We start from the raw sequence: 19,371 nt of genomic DNA on the forward strand, positions 1-19,371 counted from the left end.
ACAGTATACTTTTACACTTGATATGGATGCTATAAATGACTGTGGTACATACAGAAAACGCTTTACTTTGGTGTTAAGGGTTGTAAAAGATTGTGGATTCCCCAGAAAAAAACCTTGAACCCCACATTTGTGTGATGATTTTGAAGTGACCAATCACAAGCTTTCATATTGTAACCTTTAGAGAGATTTTAAAGTCTTTGATATTCAGGGAAATGTGTCTCCAACGAGTTTCCTATCTAAAATACAAATCATGTTTCAATAAGATTTTCCAGACATGTGCATGTGATACTTTGGCCCATTAATTTGTTGATAATGAATAGTGTGGTGTGTGTAAGTTTTGTACTTTTTTGTATGTTTATTTATGTGTGTTACTTATCAAATACTTGTTTTCATCAAATTATGACAAACAACTTCAAGAGTACAAAAATCTATTATTTTCAATTCAAATTATAAATCTTCTCTGCTGTCAAGTTGAACCTGTAATACTTGTAAGATACGTTGTGTTACTTCACCCTCATGGGCCTTGTTCCTGTGAAAAGGTTTGGTCGATATGTGAGGGGGCACCCCATCATGGCATACCTTACAACATACAGCACAGTCTGTTTGACAAATTCAATTTTAAGAGTAGTGAAATAACAACACCAAATATATCTCTGGTGAACATTAAAGGGGAATACCACTCAAGGATATAAAAAGGCATTTTCAAAAAGGCACAAGATCAACTTGATGTTTCTCTGAAATTGCAAGTAATTGTAGGTGATGTAAAATCATGAAATGACTCTCCAGAACCCATAGTTTATAAAAATGTCTCTATTCCCTGGAGTGGTGTTTCCCTTTAATGTTCAGTGTTTTGCTATCATAAAGATTCTGACTAGATTTGTAAGTAGATTATTTACAAAATGATGGTTCTGTACCACTGTAAAACAGCTGTACAAAACAAGAGTTATCAAATACTCAGTGCAGTTATTTGTCAGAATCAAAATGTTGCCAGCTACAATTCTTGTATTATCATATCTTGTTACAATACCAGATAGTCATGGTACCGGTTATAGTCATAGTATGGCATATATTACAATTTTTAAAACCAAATTCTGCTAAATTATATGTGTGTAAGTTTAGCCTGTACTCTGTGTATTTTATGAATTCAAAACATTGCCAAAAGTCAAAGTGTTGTGACTGTGTATTATCATAATCCATCCATCCATTCTTAGATAAGGGTCACCCCTTTGATGTTTCTCATCACCTCATCAACCTTGTATTTCTTTTGATGCAACACATTTTTTTGGTTAAATTGACACAATCTACAGAAAAAGATAGTAAGAGATACCACATGCATGTATCTGGATGAAAATGATCATGTATTGCTTCAAATTTGGATATTTAGCAAAATTAATGGTTCAGAACATTGAAAGGATGAGTCATATTATCCTTCCAACTTTATTTGTCATTTCTGAGTCATCCAGACTGTTACACATAAAAGTATGATTATGAGCGCTGAGATCTTATTTGTCAAACTATTAAAGCAACTCACAGAGGTTAATTTCTAACAGCTAGCAGTCCTTCCCTCACAAGTTTATTTAATACATCATGTCAAATTATAAAGAGACCAAACTCTGTTAATGTACAGATGTCATGTACTGGTATAGGTGACACTGTGACTCTAGGCTAACTTTTGATATCTGAAATATGAAAAACACTGTAATATGCAAACCATGTGCTAAGTTTTTACTAAAAGAGGATTTCTAGTATTAACAATGGTGTATTTGGTCATCATGTCATAAAAAGTAGAAGTATAAACTGAACATTACAAGCATTTTCCTATGGCAGACTGAACTTTGAACTTTGAAAACATTCATAGAGACTATATTAATATACAAATTATTGAGTTGCTATTATCAATTGTCGTATTTTGTGAAAAAAATTTCAAATAATGAATGATTATGCTGTTTGAGATCGAGGTCTTGTGATCAATATTTTCAGAAGAGGTCTTGAAACTATAATTAAAAACTTAAAACAATATTCAAACTGTCCTTTTGTGGATTAAAATAGTTGCCGCCAAATCATATATTTGATGGAAATGGGACTGAAAACAATCTCATGGGAATACTTTCTGTAATTCTGATTGGCTAAAAGTGCATCACAAGTTATGCAAATGATTTAATGTTGACATTGCTGTCCAATCATGTTATAGAATAACATTGTATTTAAATTACATGTAAATGAGAAGCACTAAACTTCAGCTTACCTCACCCTTTGACCTGTACGTGTTGCCATGAAATGCCTTGTATATGTGCAATATTAATGGTATTGTTTAATGATATGTAAATACTATGCTAATATTGTTTTTTAATTCCATATAAAGACATGAAGTCAAAGGTCATTGATGTGATATTTACATAAACATGTAAATGATGTTGGAAAGTAGTGTGAAATTTACAGTTACTGTAACTCTGGGAATGGGATCATGTTCACGGGATCCTGATCATGATGACAGATTTAATACAACATTAAGGGATGTACAATAAACAAAGCAAGTTTATGATGAAGGAGTTTCTGCCTTCATCTTAAGATTATATGGAATACTGACAATTCCTGTAATTTATGTTTGTAGTGTCATTAGTGTATAAGCAATGGCTTCCATGGTGTTTGACTGATAGTGTTCCTGCTGTGTTAATGTCAGTTTTCGTGATGTATGAATGGCAGTTTCACTATAAATGAATGGCAATTTTCAGTGTATGAATGGTAGCTTCCACTGTGTATGAATGGCAGATACTGCTGTATCCACTGTATGAAAATATATGAATGGCAGCTGCCAGTGTGTATGAATGGCAGCTCCCTGTGTGTAAGTAGAAGTTTCCACTGTTAGCTTCCATAGTGTATTTTTACGTTGTGTGTTTTATACAGCATAAACAACAGAGTCCATTTAAATGTACATATTACTGCAACATGTATTCTTCTACTTACAGTACAAAATAAATATAGGCTAATAGTAACATTCTATGACTCAGTGTGTACAATGTATTACATCATATACTACATATCTACCTATGTGTCATGCCCTCCTGGTATGGAGGCAGTACCAGTTGCCAACTCTGGTAGTGGTCAGCGGCCAGTGCTGCCAACCCCAGGCCCCATTTTAGAGCCATTTTGACCAATATACCAATACCCCATTTTAGACCATTACAGAGATCAAATGTTTAGACCAAAATACATTTCCCTCAGGAGGCAGCATTTTGGAATTATGATTTGGTAAATGACAATTAATGGACTACATTTTTAGACGGAGCAATATCAAAATTAATGCAGTGGATCCCATTTTAGGCTCTTCAGCTAAAAAAAACCTAGACCAATGGGCTAGAGAATGCATCTCAAAGCCAGGGTGGCACACATGTCAAATAAGGGGAGTAGAGCTGCCCCCCCCCCCCCAGCGGTCATGCCATTGGCATCTTCAAAATTACATTTCAAATTGGCGTCAATATCATTTGTGCACTGAAACTGAATCTCTGAAGTCCATCCACCTTTTTTTTTAAATATTCAAAATAAATAAAATTATTGTTTTTCATCTTCATGAGGTATACGTAAGGTACATGCTATCCTTCTGAACTAGGAGCACTGTGGCTGTAACTGGAGAAGTGTCGTGAGTATTCAGCATTGTCTATAAAAGACATTGTATCTGTTAATTAGTGCTCAATATTATTATACATAGGTAGTGTAGTGGTAAGTTTCAATCTTGAGCATCAGCTTGGTTTTGAATCTGTAATCATGATCGCCGTTGAGGGCGCTGATTTTGGGTGCATACTCAAAAATCAATTTGATTTGATTGTGTGTACAGCTACAAAAATGTGTTTATCCCAGGTAATGTAATACTATTCAGGGTGTACAATATTACGAGTAAGTTATTGTACCTAACACTTTAAAAAAAAATCAAAAACCATTTCAGTTGCAGCTAGTGCAGCTTTAAAACACTACCATAAATTTGATCTGTAAATTGGCATCATCTATTGAAAGAATAAGTAATAGTAAAAACTTGTTGGTAGAACCGTGTGGGGGGGTGGGGGGGGGTGGTGGTAATATGGTGGCAGGACATGAATGAAATACCAAGACATCACATCCCTGAAGAAGACCTGAGGACTGAGCTTGAAAGCTAGGATTTATCCAAGTATTTTGTTGCAGCACTACAAAGTTTAGATTTATTTTGTAACTATTAATCTGTACAGACGAGTCTTCATCGTAAGAACGAAATTAGTCTATGCCCGCTTTCCTAGCTGGTCAAACATATATTTCATATGACATATTTGTATAAGTTTGTGAAAGAATGTAAACAGAGACCATATATATGTAGTGGGTTAATACAGCTGTATTTGTAACACTTTTGAAATTCAGTAATATATCCAATATATATATACAGTACATAAATCCACAGCATTTTGCCCTATTGCATAGTGTCCATCTCTTTTCTACATGTCATACAAAATCAAAAATAATGCAGTCAAAATTGTTACAAATCAAAAATACGATGAAATGACAGACCTCTTGAAAAGACCATGACCCAGCGTATGTGACATTGAAAATTTAACAAGTTTTTTTATCTTGACATTGAGAGTTGAAGGCTGGAAGAGAACTGGGTCACTGATTCACAATGGATTTCTTTCAAGTGTCCCATTTGAAATAAAAACCCTGGCATTGAGATGCTAAGTGGCGCTTTAGCCCCATCAAAACACTCTTATCACCATGGGAACTCAATAACATGTAGTATCCAAGTGTCACCAAATGTCATCAAAACAGGTGGTATTGTATTACACAATGCATGGTTTCAGTCAACAGAGATGATTTAATTTACAACATCTAGTTCTGACTATCTGACTTTAATAGTTGATACAAGTCTATCATGTATTTTGATCTCCTGTGGTTTGATTCCTCTTACACCACATTTTATTACATATGTACCAATGATTACTTGCACTGATGCATGCACATACTATTAGTATTTGCAGCGCAGTGCAATACCGAAAATATTATTGCATACCTGCATATTAATGATATGTAAATGATGGTGCAATCATTCTTGTACATGAGAGCATGTGACAGCACAATGTCATTATTGTCGTTCGGTGTTTCAAGTAAACATATGTAATAATAACAAAACCCCATGCCATGCGAGTGCCAGTGTGGGTACTCAAAGGTATTTGTACTCATGCTTGCAGTGTTTTCTGCTGCACTTTCACTCGCTACGGTCATGAAAGTACGGCCACATGGAACGCTGCAAGCACTTGAGCAAATACCCTGAATACGCCATACTTGCATTCACGCATCATGAGGTTCTGTCGTATTATTGAATTCCATGGTACTATTAAAGTACATACAAAACTTTACAGCAAGGTTAAAACACAACAATTAACACAGTGTGTCAGGTTGTGGTAAATGTAACATTTCAAAGCAAATCCATTGTCAATGTCATATGTACAACACTATGTTCAAATTTGACACTCTGTTCCAGTGAACTTGACATTTGTAGATTTACCAACGACGTGACTAATTTACATGTTAATTTGTGCACCAAAATAATTTCACTGAGAGAGAAAAACCAAGACTAAGAATTCATTCCATCTTTACATTCATTATTTTAAGAGTCATTTACATATTAAACCTCACTTTTCAGATCGCAATTTTATCAGTAACATCAGTTGAAACATATATTGTAATTCTATAGAACTGTTAGTACACACCTGCTTATACTTGTACAATAATATATTTTACATGTAAAAGAATGAAGTGTAATTTTTTTGAAATAGTACAAGTGAGTATCATACACGGAATGACATATCAGTGCGTCATTCTGGATCAAAACTCACATTTTTGGGGGGTTTTGTATTATTTTTATTCATTCATCCAAGTGAAAGTTTCTAAAATATAAAGGCTGTCACCATCTAGGTATTGTAGTTATCTAACTCGGCTATTTCAGATTGTGTGTGAGTATACATACACTATGCTATGTATTCCTAATGTTTTTGTATGACATCAAGTGTATACTTGTGAAATATACACAATATTTATGTGTTTTTAATATAACATCAAAGTGTGTGTCATAAAGTTGGAAGACGATTGCTTTGCTGGAAATCTAACACTTCTAGTACTTTTAGCCTTAGGTTGCTTTAAAACAATTCTACATTACAATATGAAAGCAAGTTTTTGAGTAGAACCTCTAGCCTTGTTGGCTAGCTGCCACTAGAGGGCGTAGTAGATAGGTGTTGTTGGGTTGTTCAGAATTTTGAAATGCGCAACATACATGAATAATGAATGTCGTCTGGGCAAAAATCTTAATATAAAACACTGCTTCATTTGCTTGTTTGACATAGTAAACCAAACTCTTACTAACACTGTTACATTTTATTGTCTAGTTTCAACAAAAATCTTACCAATAACAGATATGTCAAGAAGACAACAAAATGTGGTAAAATGTTGGTAAGATTTTTGTCAAGCCAGACATTTTGTTTCAGGTCTTGTGATTTTCGTTGTATTACTAAAGACTTGTCACACTTGAGGTCAAGCTGGCAGAATACACAAGTTTGTGCCATCAGAGTGAGACAGTTCAAGTGTGTTTCCCTTTATATCAAACATACATGTGTAAAAACCAATCCAGTAAGATTCACATAAGAATTCATGTAAGGATTGAATGAATATTCATGAATTCTGGGGGTTCATAATTACAAATTAAATTTCTGCTAGAATCAACTCATTTTAAAAAAGACAACTCTCAAATTTTGACTCATGTCTTTGAGCAACGAAATGACGACAACCAAATGTAGTAAAATCTCTGGCCAAGCTGATGAAATGTCACTGAAAATTTACGAATTTCCTTCTAAGTTATTGTTTCGACTTTAATTGCAAGTGGAAATTTTCGTTTGTGCACTTGTAGGCTGTGACAACATATTCTACCATAACTAGTTTTTTGGGGTTTTTTTTAAAAAGGGGGTTATTTTTTTCTCTTGAAAAGATTTGTGCAGTCATTCGTTGTAAAGAAATTTGCAGCCATTGTGAGCATCTTGTTAGTTTTTGTAAGGTGTTAAAAGTTTGTGTAAGAAGTCTAATAAAGAAGCAAAAATTGAATAATTTAGTATAATGATGCTGATCTCTCTATTCTGGCCAACTACTCCAAAAAGTCAAACTTACACAACTCGTTTTTGCATGGAAAATGACAAAAGTACTAGTACTGTACTTTGAAATCAGTCAAAAAATTCAACAACAACAAATACTTAACAAATCTGGGTATAAAACCCAGCTCCTGTGTACAAATAGATATGATTATTATGAGGTAATTAAATTGTCCCCTCCCAATCCAACCACTCCACCCCACCATATCTGGTTATTTGGAATGACCTCATCAGTTCGATTGATAAATTGATCTATTCTACAGGGATGGTGGGGTGGATAAACAAGAGGGGCAAGCACAATCTCCTGAGTCATAACTGAATAAAACTACATACCACAAACAAACAAATACATCGCTGACATGCAACAAACAGATTCACTGTCAATTGGCAGCCAAGAAAAATTATCAAGTTATTCTTTACAATTCATTTTTGAACTTGGTTTTATTGTATCATAATTTAGAAAACATTCATTTTTAGAGGTGTTAGCCTTAGCTCCATAGGATCAGTACAACAAATGTTAAATTTTCAAACCAAAGACACTAGTTGGTCAGCCCACCAAATATATATTACAATCGGTTACTTTGGTAAGAATCTTTCTCTCTCTCTAATTCTGGGGAACAGACCATGGAATTGTCAAGTTTTACACAAACATTTCTGACTGAAGTAGATAACATCAAAATATATATATCAATTAGTTTCCTTTGATAACGTTTTTTGCTAAGATTTTAAACCTTGGTATAGAACAGATCAGAGTAAACATTGTAAATGTTTCACAGATTTCTAATATATTGAACGATGTAATGTTGGCATGGAAAGCTGGTAAATTGACTGATGAATTTTAGTCAAAGTTTACCCTCTTTAATACCACCCCTTCACAAAATCACACTTTGATGTTGTCTACATATTTTACAGTTGAGCAATGTCTGTAACAAACGACAATTCTATGTTCTTTGGAGAGAAAATGAGAAACCATTTACCCGTTTTTAAACTTTGCCAGTATCTTTCTGGTGCAAACATAAATTTAACAATGAGTGCGTACGTATGAACATAGAAAAGGGCATACAGATATATTGTAAACTTTATGATAATGGACTTTGTTTTAGGGAATACTCTGTTCAAAACATGTTCTCGTATCCTCCAAAATCATATTTCAAAATAGAGTACATACTTCTCTATAATAATCATTTCATTGTAAACCCCTTTTCATGCCCTCCAATGAATTAATTATAGAGAGGTTACAGAATTAATAACTGTTTTACTTTTCTTAGCTTCTCAAAAAGTCAAAGGTCAAAGTAGAGATTCAACCATTTTAATGGCTATAATCTGAAGTTAATACACAAGAAATGGTCCTGAAAGAATTACTGCTGGGTACACTGCAAACATTTCTACTGCATTTGAGCATAATGTTAAAAGAAAACCCACCTCCAGTTGTAGAAAACATAAATTTCAACAAATAGCCCCTCTATATGCATACAAAAATGGAATCGCCAACAGTACTTGAGCAGATATTGACTATTCCATTATAAACCGTAGGGGAGGACATGCAAATACTAAGGAGTTATCCTGAGCATATATTGAATACCTGACAATCCCTGACATACCATACATATATATTGATTGTGCACTTACAAAGACATAGATTACAAATTTTTTGGCAACTTTTCGGAAGTTATTATTTTTAACGTAGAAACACCTCACAAGTACAAAAATATTATCCAATTGAATTTTGCTCAATTTTCAAATAGGTAAATCAGTGTATCACGAATTAAATCATTCACTTGCATGCACCTTTAGTGTGAATCTACTAAAAACAAAAGCATTTTAAAGTTCTACCATTGGTGGCACCCTTTACAATTGCTCGACTGCATTGTGCCAGGCATAGTACTCCATATATATACTACACTGTACACCCTTAAAGGGCAATATTTTGGTAACACTGAATGCTGTCGTATTTCTTTATTTACAATTTGTACATCTCAAGGCAAACATTTTCATCATCTTGTTGTACATTAGTAGGTAGAAAGATGCGGTAATCAAGAAGTACAATCTGCCACAAGGATTTGCCCTAAAATTGACATTTACTGTGGCAACCAATCAAGTACATCCAGAACATCAGCGTTGTATGTATGTATGTATGTATGTATGTATGTATGTATGTATGTATGTATGTATGTATGTATGTATGCATGCGTGTGTGTGTGTGTGTGTATGCACACACACACATGCACACGTGCGCGCACACACACACACACGCATCAGAGTTCTGGCAAAAAAAGGGCCTAAAATCCACGCAAACTATCGAGAAAGAGAGAAAAAGCTGTCACATGAAATGCACATATTTTATTCCATAAATTCTGATACCATGGTAATTTATTTGAGAATCAAACATGTTGGGCCCCTAAAACTCAAGATGTCATGGATTCAATTTACATACTTACCAAAGGAATGTATTGTATTTTATGTCTTGAAAATTATATACATCATGAATATAAATGAACATTTACAAAACCAAATAATCAACAGCTATGTGTCTAAAAACAGACCAAACTGGCCTCTATAGCAATATTTCAGTGAAGTTATCTTGTATGTGTTTTATTAGAATATTTACACACAAAATTCCATTTTCTCTGTATATATCACCATGTTTATTTATCTTGTACATATTATTTGGTGAGGTTCTTCAAGTGCACTTCATTTCGTATCAGTTTGGAGTTGCTTTTCTTGGACTTTTTTTTTTATCAAATTTCTCGCTCAGAATCAGAGCATGAATCAGAATTCCCTGTTATATTGTCTCTCCAACCATTGATATTGACTCTTTGTTTGATCTTGCATAGTCTGACGTTGCTTGGATCATGCTGGAATTTCTTGTCACATTGATCAGTTTCACCTGCTCTGCCCCCTCATTTACATTCATCCACCCCTCTGTTCATAATAAGCCCACCTTATTTCAATGGGAAGTCTGTACTAATTTCAATTTACAGGTAGTGTCAGGATCTTATCAGTACGTTTCCGAATCTGAGTCAGCATAGCTTTCAGCCCTGCTACTGTTCTCTGGAGTATCCGATCCGAGTGTCCGTGTTCTTGACAGCTCCCCTGTCATGGCTAGTGCTATTCTGGAGTTGTTAGTACTACCTGGTGAGGCAAACGGCATCATGTTGGCAAGAATAAGAGCCAAACAGTCTGCCACCTGAGAACTGGAGGCACAACTCAGGGCTGGAGTATATCCTGTCAAAGAATAAAAGAAAATGAAAACTCCATCAAAGTGGCAAAAATCCAGCCAAAATTGGCCAAGTGAAAAATTTCAGCTAATAAAATTCTCTATTGATTTCCATTGGTCGAACAGACTAACACCTCATAAACGTAGGAGTCTCAATATGGTGTTTAATAGTGTATGTGTCCTGAACTACTGATAATTTGGTAGTCTAGATACAATGTTTAATAGTCTATGTGTCATGGACTATTGATAATTTGGTAGTCTAGATACAATGTTTAGTAGTCTATGTGTCCTGGACTACTGCTAATTTGGTAATCTAGATACAATGTTTAGTAATCTATGTGCCTTGGACTACTGCTAATTTGGTAATCTAGATACAATGTTTAGTAATCTATGTGCCTTGGACTACTACTAATTTGGTAATCTAGATACAATGTATAGTAATCTTTGTGTCCTGGTCTACTGCTAATTTGATAGTCTAGATACAATGTATAGTAGTCTATGTGTCCTGGTCTACTGCTAATTTGGTAATCTAGATACAATGTTTAGTAGTCTATGTGCCCTGGACTACTCCAAATTTCTAGCCCTGCTAACTTTCACTGATCATGCCACTGGGAACTTCTTTTCTATTCAATGTATGTAGACATACTGATTTAAAAAAAACTAAAAATGTTGTTCTTCCACTGAATGACAATGTTATAACCTCACCATGCTCATCTACAGCCAAGACACTAGCACCTTTTGAGATGAGTTCCTGCACTACTGGTACAAGACCATTACGAGCTGCTATATGCAGAGGACTACAGGGGAGAAAACAGACAAGAAAATAATTATATTTTATTCCCCCAAATTATTCTTCGTTCAGTCAAGGAAAATATGAGTGACTTAAGGGGCTTTGTCACTATGAGTATTTTCTAGCTGAATGAAAAAAACATTTTGGGGAGTAATATAATTATACCATCACCAGTAATATCAAAGAAAAAAATAGGGAAAGTAATGAAAATTTTGAACGTTTTGATTCATATTTCAAACAAAACAGAATCAATGATGTAGACACCTGTTGTCATGACAGAATGACCAGAGTATATACAGTTGTATTCCATATTTTTTGTTCAACTTGACACGTGCATGGTATAAATATCATTGACAAAAACCAAGATGTATTAAATCAAGAGATGTACGGTCTTTTAACATCTTGGAATTTTTTGTTGACATTTTGGGTTTTGTCGTTTACTTGCATTCACATCAGTGTTGAGTTGAAGAATGATAAAGATGTTGTGTGCTTCCTAGAATTATTTTTACAACTTTGTAATGAGCAATAATGGGAGTACCCACAGTATTTTTTTATATCAGAGTATTCACAAATAGAGACCAACTTAAACAGACGAGAGAACAAACTATCATAAAAGTTAATGTCACATCAATCGATAACAAATACAAATTTAACGAAATGAAAATTCCATGTATGTTATCTCACCATTGTCCTTTACTGTTTGCTAGGTTTATTAGGGATACATGCTCTATCTTCTCCAACACCAGCAAGGCACATGTGGTGTTACCCTGAAAAATCAAAGTACACAGAAAATGTCACAGACAAACCAAACTAGCTTGCTAAATAATGGTTCAATATTACAGGAAAAGTCAGACTTATTTCTGTCCTTAGTACACTTGTATTGATTACTGCTATTGGCTTACCTAATATGAATTTGGGTGATAAAATAGCACCTCCTTAAGTTTCTCAACATTGAAATCTTATTAAGAAGCCCTACTGCACTTGTCATGTGTTCAGCCATTTTTGGAATTTCTTGCAAGGGTTTATGGGTAAAACCTCTGGTGATGACATCACATTTATCACAATCTCTTTGTTTTGACAAATACAAAGAGTGTTAAGATGAATTTGAACCTATTTATAGCTATATGAGTGAGCCTAGAGTGGTTTACCTGGTTACATGCAGCATGAAGGGCTGTGTTCTTGTCTTCATCTGCGAGAGTTATGTCAGCGCCAGCACTGTTTACAAGCATTTCTGTGACAAGACAAGAAAACATGGTATTAAAGAAACATCAAACTAGTTTTTACATACATCAGATAGGATGATAGACTGGTATACATGTATTACTAAATGACTAAAGTGAAACCATCTTCACCTAGGACACCTATGATATTGAGAAGTCTCTTGAAACCATTCTTAACCTAGTCTACATGTGAACATGCATGATTTCCATAGCTGTATTGTTATGTGTAAATACAAACTGTCCAACCTGAGATAAGGTATGTCTACATGTAAATGGGGGACTACAGACAGATACTTACCTACAGCACCAGCTGATCCATTCTCTGATGCCAGGATAAGTGGAGTTTTACCCACAGTGTCTGATATGTTGACTTCAGCACCATTACTTAGTAAAAGTTGTAGACATTCAATCTGGTCATTAAAGGATGCTGCATGTAATGGAGTCCTATAAATAACGAAAAATATATTTAATTAAATTGAATGATATTACGTATCATTGACTGACATTGACACTGATGGTATCAAGTGAATTCATTGAGTGACACTGCATGTAATGAAGTCCTACAAGCATCAATGAGATATGATGTAATATATTCAAGTTTTTCATCACTATGGTGGTGATAAGTGCTCATACAGTCAAGGTCATACTAGCAAAGACTGAAAAGAAGTGCAACTACATAGACAAACATAGGATGTCTGATATAACACTGGACTTCTAACTAATACCTAAAATTGTCTAAACTAAACACATACACACACATGATAAAATGCAAAGTTTAAAAAAAATACCACTTATGAGAAAATGCTTATATGTGTCTGCTCACAAATGAATACTAATATTTACTGATGTGAATTGACAAGGAACATACAGAAAATACCCCCCTCCAAACAACAAACATATGCACACACACACACACACACACACACACACACACACACACACACACACGCACGCACGCACGCGCACGCACGCACACACACACACACACACACACACACACACACACACACACACACACACACACACACACACACACACACACACACACACACACACACAACAGCTACCAAATACTTCAATAACAACAACAATGAAATACTTGCAAAATATTGTAAAACTTTGAAGTGTAATTCTATTCTTACCTTCCTTTCTGGTCTTGTCCATTTACAATCTTGTCTCCAAGTGCTTCTAGTAACAACTCACCACATGTTTCATTGTCATTCAGACTGAAGAACAAAAAGCATCAATAAATATTAATTTTTGTCACAAAAATTACTACACCACACACACATGCCAGGTTGAATAAGGGGCTTCATACTTTTAGGCCCCCGAGATCACTTGTATTTTTCTTGCCTGAATGAAGAACAAAATTGGGGATGATATAGTACATACATACTGGTGTGATCCCTATCAAAGGATTGGCTTCACAATGATAAAGAAATCATAACTTCCAGGTTTTAGGTCCAGAAGAAGAATAAAGAGACATGGTTATTTCTATATCAATACAAACAAGAATAACATTTCAATGTTCAACAATGACTTCTCCCATAGACAGTGTCTCAACTGTCTATGCTTTTCCAAAACAGTTTCATTACTCTGAAAGTAATGTTAGTGATGATGATGAAATACAAACATTAACTTATCACACGTTTACTGTAATCATTTTTTTCTACCTTCAAGTTCATGGTTTGATTGCTACGCCTAGTATACAGACTACATATCAAGTTGTCCATGGTTTGGATAAAAGGTAAGACTTGGAAATATAAACTTACACTGCACAGTGAAGAGGAGAGAATGTATTGCCTTCAAAGTAAATGCTTTGGTCTTGTTCTAGAAGGAGTTCCACACAGCTCTCATGACCTATAGTATTATGAATATAAACATTAGAAACATACTATCATTTATCTCTCTAGGATGCATCTAGGCAGTCACAAACTTCTTTAATTTTTTGTCATTTCAATTTTAAACAGCATTGCTGTCAAAACAGTAGTTGAAGTACAGGATTTCGCAAAATAGACAAATATTTAAGATCTTTGGTGATATTTGAGTTCCACTGTAACCAACATTATACTATCCAATAGTTCTAGTACTCTTGTCTCTTAAGAAGTGAAACACAAGTTCTGTGACAGTGAGCCCTTCATTACTCATGACAATTTCAGTATAAAATTAAAATCACTCAAAAGGACTTTCACAAACTCATGTATACGAGAAACTAAGATCAATATGTTAAAGAGTAATGCCAGTCCCAGAAATAAAGTCATTTATGTGAACTTGGGGTTCTGGAGAGTCATGTCATGGCTTATTCATGACCCATATGAGCTATCATTTTTAGTCAAAATGACATGCATATTCATGACCCTTATTGCCTTCAGTGAAAATGACATGAATATTCATTGTTCAATCACTGCATACACATTTCTACTGACTCCAATGAGGCAGTGTGGCCCACAACAAAGATCCCCAAATGAGGCAGAAGTTCAAATTGATGTTTTTCTGAAATCATATGTAATGTAGGTTATGTAAAACCATGAAATAATTCTCAAGAACCCAAAGTTTATGGAAATGCCTTTCTTTCCTGGAGTGGTATTTCCCTTTAAGGAAACATTCTTTGTCAGGACAAAACAGAGTATGGTAAGACTTGAAAACAAGTCATTCCTATTATACACTCACCATTATAGCAAGCCCAATGTAATGGTGTGTAGTTTTGATTGTCAACCACATTATCACAACCAGCCTGTATTAATGCACCTAGCATACCAACATGGCCACATGCTGCTGCCATGTGTGATGGTGTGCGACCTTTGACATCACGACATGATGGGTCAGCATGGTGTTGTAACAAGGCATCTACACATTCTTCATGACCATTGGCAGACTGGAAATAAAAGGAAAATTGAAAGACACACTTATTATTTGGTACAAAGTTTCTCAGAAACAATTACTCTTTTGGTACACTAAGGTTACTTACACCTCTAAGTAAGGCTGTCCTGTGGTAGATATATATCAACAGCATTAACATCCACACACTAGCCTAGCAGGAGTAAAATCCAGTGCTAACTATCACAACTTGGTAACAGGACAACCCCCCCCCCCCCCCCCCCCCCCCGGACAAACAGGGTCCTACAGGGGCGTTTGTCCGGGGGGAGTTTGTCCTAGAACCTCACAACTTATAAAGTGGTGTGGTATAAAGATAAGGTACCTTACCACATTGGTAAGTTTACTTACCCCTCTATGTAAGGCTGTCCTGTGGTAGACATCATGAGCATTGACATTAGCACCTTGACCTAGTAGTAGTAATGTACAGTCTATATGACCATTAGCTACAGCTATCATTAGAGGACTTCTACGTTGTTCATCTAAACAATCAACAATACTTTGACTGTCTGCATTCTGTATTAATATCCGTAGACATTCTGTGTGTCCATTATACCCTGGTAACAAAGAAATTAAATCATCATTATCAAACAATGTTACAATTGGTTTGTGTTCAAGTGTAAAAAAAAATAGCAAGATAACTCATCAATTCAGGTTAGTTAATCAATTCATCTAATTCTGGTTAGCCCAAAACTGCTTTTGAAGCTTTCAGTTGACTAACTATTTAAAACATGAGAGGTGTCTAGATTTCAATAAAATCTTTTCAAAATCTTTTCTCAAAGTGAAGGCAATTTGTGGTACCTTTTTCGAGTATGTCATCAAATTCGAATTCTGCTTTGGGAAGGAAAAAGACTTTAGAACAATCCTGGCATTTGCCAACGAACAGAGGACTGAGATTGGTGACTTTTCTAATAATTTCTGTACTGTAATGTACCACAGTGTACTGCACAGTGATGTGATGTGATGTGATGTGATGTGATGTGATGTGATGCGGTGAGGTGTGGTGTGTTGTGGTGTGTTGTGGTGTGGTGTGGAGTGGTGTGTTGTGTTGTGTTGTGTTGTGTTGTGTTGTGTTGTGTTGTGTTGTGTTGTGTTGTGTTGTGTTGTGGTGTGTTGTGTTGTGTTGTGTTGTGTTGTGTTGTGTGATGTGATGTAGTGTGGTGTGTTGTGTTGTGTTGTGGTGTACTTCACTGTACTACACAATAATGTTCAATTATTTAGAAGGTCAAATCAAGCATTGAAATTAAAAACTACTGTAATTTTTTACTTCATTTTGTTGAGAACTTGAAATGAAAGGACTTACCAGCAGCATGCAATGGTGTTCTCTTAGATACTGAGTCATGTACCAGTATAGTAGCACCTTGTAATATTAATGCTTCAACACATTCTGAATGACCTTTGAAAGCAGCTAGGTCAAGAGGTGTCCTACCATTAGCATCTTGGATATCCAGATTCATAATATTACGCATTAAAACTAACAATGCATCTACATGGCCATTGTATGACTGCAACACAAAACAATCTACATTAGATATCATATGACAAGACAATGGTAATGGCTGATGCATTATAGACAGCCATTATAGTATAATGAGGAAGAGAATACAAGACCACAATTAATTTTACCCTAACATGTATGATACATACAATCTTTTCAGTGAGGTATGGGAACCTCAATAACAGAAAAGGAAGAGATATAGTAAAATTCATACATACACAGTATCATAATTTTTTTTTTTTTTTTTTTTGGGGGGGGGGGGGTTTATAATGACAAAAAGTTTGTGTAGATTTTACCTACTTCATACTACACTTAACTAAAAACATTGAATTTAATGGTACCATCAATCTAATGTTTACTAGTACTCAGTCATAAACATTGAAGTCATAACCATCTAGTGAACAATGTGATGCTATTATATAAACCTGTATTCATTCATTCATTTATCTAGTTAACTACTCATTGGCTTTGTATTGTGCACAGTATACTATGGTACATGTAAAACCAAAAATGAGTCTTTGAACTTTAAAATTTGGTCTCATACCATACAGACATTCATACTTTGTTTTAAAGCAAGTCAATCAGGTGCTGCATACACATGATAGTAAGGAATACCGTAATACTAGAGTGTAATAAAAGTGTGTAAAGAGATTCTGTCATAACTGTCAGTGTTTATGCTAAGGTTGGGGAGCCTCCAGTAACAGAAAGGGGGAATGTGGTAAAACTGGCATAATTTCCAATACATTGTACTGTGAATTTGATAGGGAACCCTGGTAAAATGACCAGGGGAACCCTGGTAAAATGACCAGGGGAACCCTGGTAAAATGACCAGGGGAACCCCGGTAAAATGACCAGGGGAACCCCGGTAAAATGACCAGGGGAACTCAGGTAGACTTTACCTGCTTACTTATACCACCTTTAACAAAGACACTGACTATTCTACAACTCAGTTGTTACACAGTGAATAAAAATATAACAACTTACAGCTAAATGTAATGGTGTGGTAAGAGGTGCTGCACCACTTCTACTAAGCAGGTCTGTGGCTGCTACATCAAGTAACTGAAACGGAAACAGACAAAGTAAGGCTTTATATCAATACTGTGTGATTACTCCTGTGGGCACCCATTGCTTCCCAAAGTATGGCAAAAGAACACCAACAATGGCAAATCTATCAGTCTAACCTCCACCATGTGTTTAATATATTCATATCAAATGAATATATGGGAACCAATTGTCAGTACCTGTGATAGCATTTTACCTCATGCTAGAGGGTCAAAATAGAACAAGAAGGTTGACTTATTCTCAGTATCTGCAATAGCATTTTACCTCATGCTAGAGGGTCAAAATAGAACGAGATGGTTGACTTATTCCCAGTACCTGTGATAGCATTTTACCTCATGCTAGAGGGTCAAAATAGAACAAGAAGGTTGACTTATTCTCAGTATCTGCAATAGCATTTTACCTCATGCTAGAGGGTCAAAATAGAACAAGATGGTAGACTTATTCTCAGTATCTGCAATAGCATTTTACCTCATTCTAGAGGGTCAAAACAGAACAAGAAGGTTGACTTATTCTCACATGCGCCCATTGTAATGCATGTGAAGCACATGGAACGGAAGTTATGGTGTTGACCAGAAATCCGAATGTTCATAATTTTTATGATTTGCCTAGGATGTTCTATTTCAGGTACCGAGAGTTAACAGATATAATTCATTCTAAATTAAAATCTACTTCAAAATTAAAATCTACCTGCAACTATTTTGGGATATTTTCTACCTTTTGAAATACTTTTCTCGTTTTCATTTACTTTCATAAGGACATTAAATTCTCTAATTTATTTAGCATGCTACCAGAGATTTTACATGTAGTTATATAAACCCTGATAAACTGCTGACCTGATGCTCTGTTAACAGGGTGAATGCTAGTCAGAACTTTTGGAAATCTTGTTTTGTTGAGATCAACTGGTTTTCACTTGTGTGTTTTTAAACTCAGATAAACTTTGCTTTTGAGTTGTGTTTTGCTGAGACCACCCAGTTCTCATTTGTGTGTTTTTCAACTCAGATAAACTTTGCTTTTGAGTTGTGTTTTGCTGAGACCATCCAGTTCTCATTTGTGTGTTTTTTTTAACTCCGATAAAATTTGAAGACACAGCCCGTTTATAACTTATTTATGCTATACATATGTTACCATTTCCAAAGCCAGTTTATGTCCATTGGCTGCAGAGTAATGGACTGGATTGAATCCGTTGCCATCACGTAGACAAGGGTTGGCATCGTTCCGTAGCAAGTGTTCCACAACCCTGCAAACAGTGAAAGTACTTGTCATTTGGGATTCCTCTACATACGACCACATTGTGAAAGAACACCGGCTTCTACAAAAACAATCATTTATACGTACATGGTGTGGTCAATGTGTGAACATCAAGTCAATCTTTTCAACTTCTGTGCTGAAATTTGGTGCATGATATATATTAGTAGTAGTGAATTAGCTCAATAGTTTGATAAAGTTCTCATGGCGAAACAGTTACCAAATTAACACAATAATGATACATTTTTATAACTCTTGGTCATTGACTCACACTCTTGCCACAACATGCTTATATATGAAGTGTACAAATTACT

The 19,371-nt window shown here is 35.2% G+C and overlaps 1 protein-coding gene across 7 annotated transcripts in view; it reads right to left on the bottom strand.

Moving 5' to 3' along the window:
- Window positions 1–9,444: 9,444 nt before the first annotated feature.
- LOC144434679 (serine/threonine-protein phosphatase 6 regulatory ankyrin repeat subunit C-like) overlaps window positions 9,445–19,371 on the bottom strand; it is a 50,614-nt gene continuing 40,687 nt past the window's right edge. For 5 of the 7 annotated variants that reach the window (XM_078123188.1, XM_078123186.1, XM_078123187.1 and 2 more), the window contains 12 exons: window positions 18,938–19,121; window positions 17,735–17,809; window positions 16,556–16,757; window positions 15,604–15,809; window positions 15,049–15,253; window positions 14,151–14,238; window positions 13,521–13,604; window positions 12,677–12,822; window positions 12,307–12,389; window positions 11,843–11,925; window positions 11,074–11,165; window positions 9,445–10,376 (listed from right to left, as the gene is read on the bottom strand). In XM_078123188.1, the coding sequence (XP_077979314.1) occupies window positions 10,150–10,376; window positions 11,074–11,165; window positions 11,843–11,925; window positions 12,307–12,389; window positions 12,677–12,822; window positions 13,521–13,604; window positions 14,151–14,238; window positions 15,049–15,253; window positions 15,604–15,809; window positions 16,556–16,757; window positions 17,735–17,809; window positions 18,938–19,121 (1,675 nt within the window). In that variant the 3' untranslated portion in view covers window positions 9,445–10,149. The remainder of the gene's footprint in view (window positions 10,377–11,073; window positions 11,166–11,842; window positions 11,926–12,306; window positions 12,390–12,676; window positions 12,823–13,520; window positions 13,605–14,150; window positions 14,239–15,048; window positions 15,254–15,603; window positions 15,810–16,555; window positions 16,758–17,734; window positions 17,810–18,937; window positions 19,122–19,371) is intronic. The other 2 variants (XM_078123191.1, XM_078123190.1) reach the window with 1 other exon arrangement.

The sequence above is a fragment of the Glandiceps talaboti genome, chromosome 4, assembly GCF_964340395.1.
Source record: "Glandiceps talaboti chromosome 4, keGlaTala1.1, whole genome shotgun sequence".
Classification (NCBI taxonomy): Eukaryota; Metazoa; Hemichordata; class Enteropneusta; family Spengelidae; genus Glandiceps; species Glandiceps talaboti.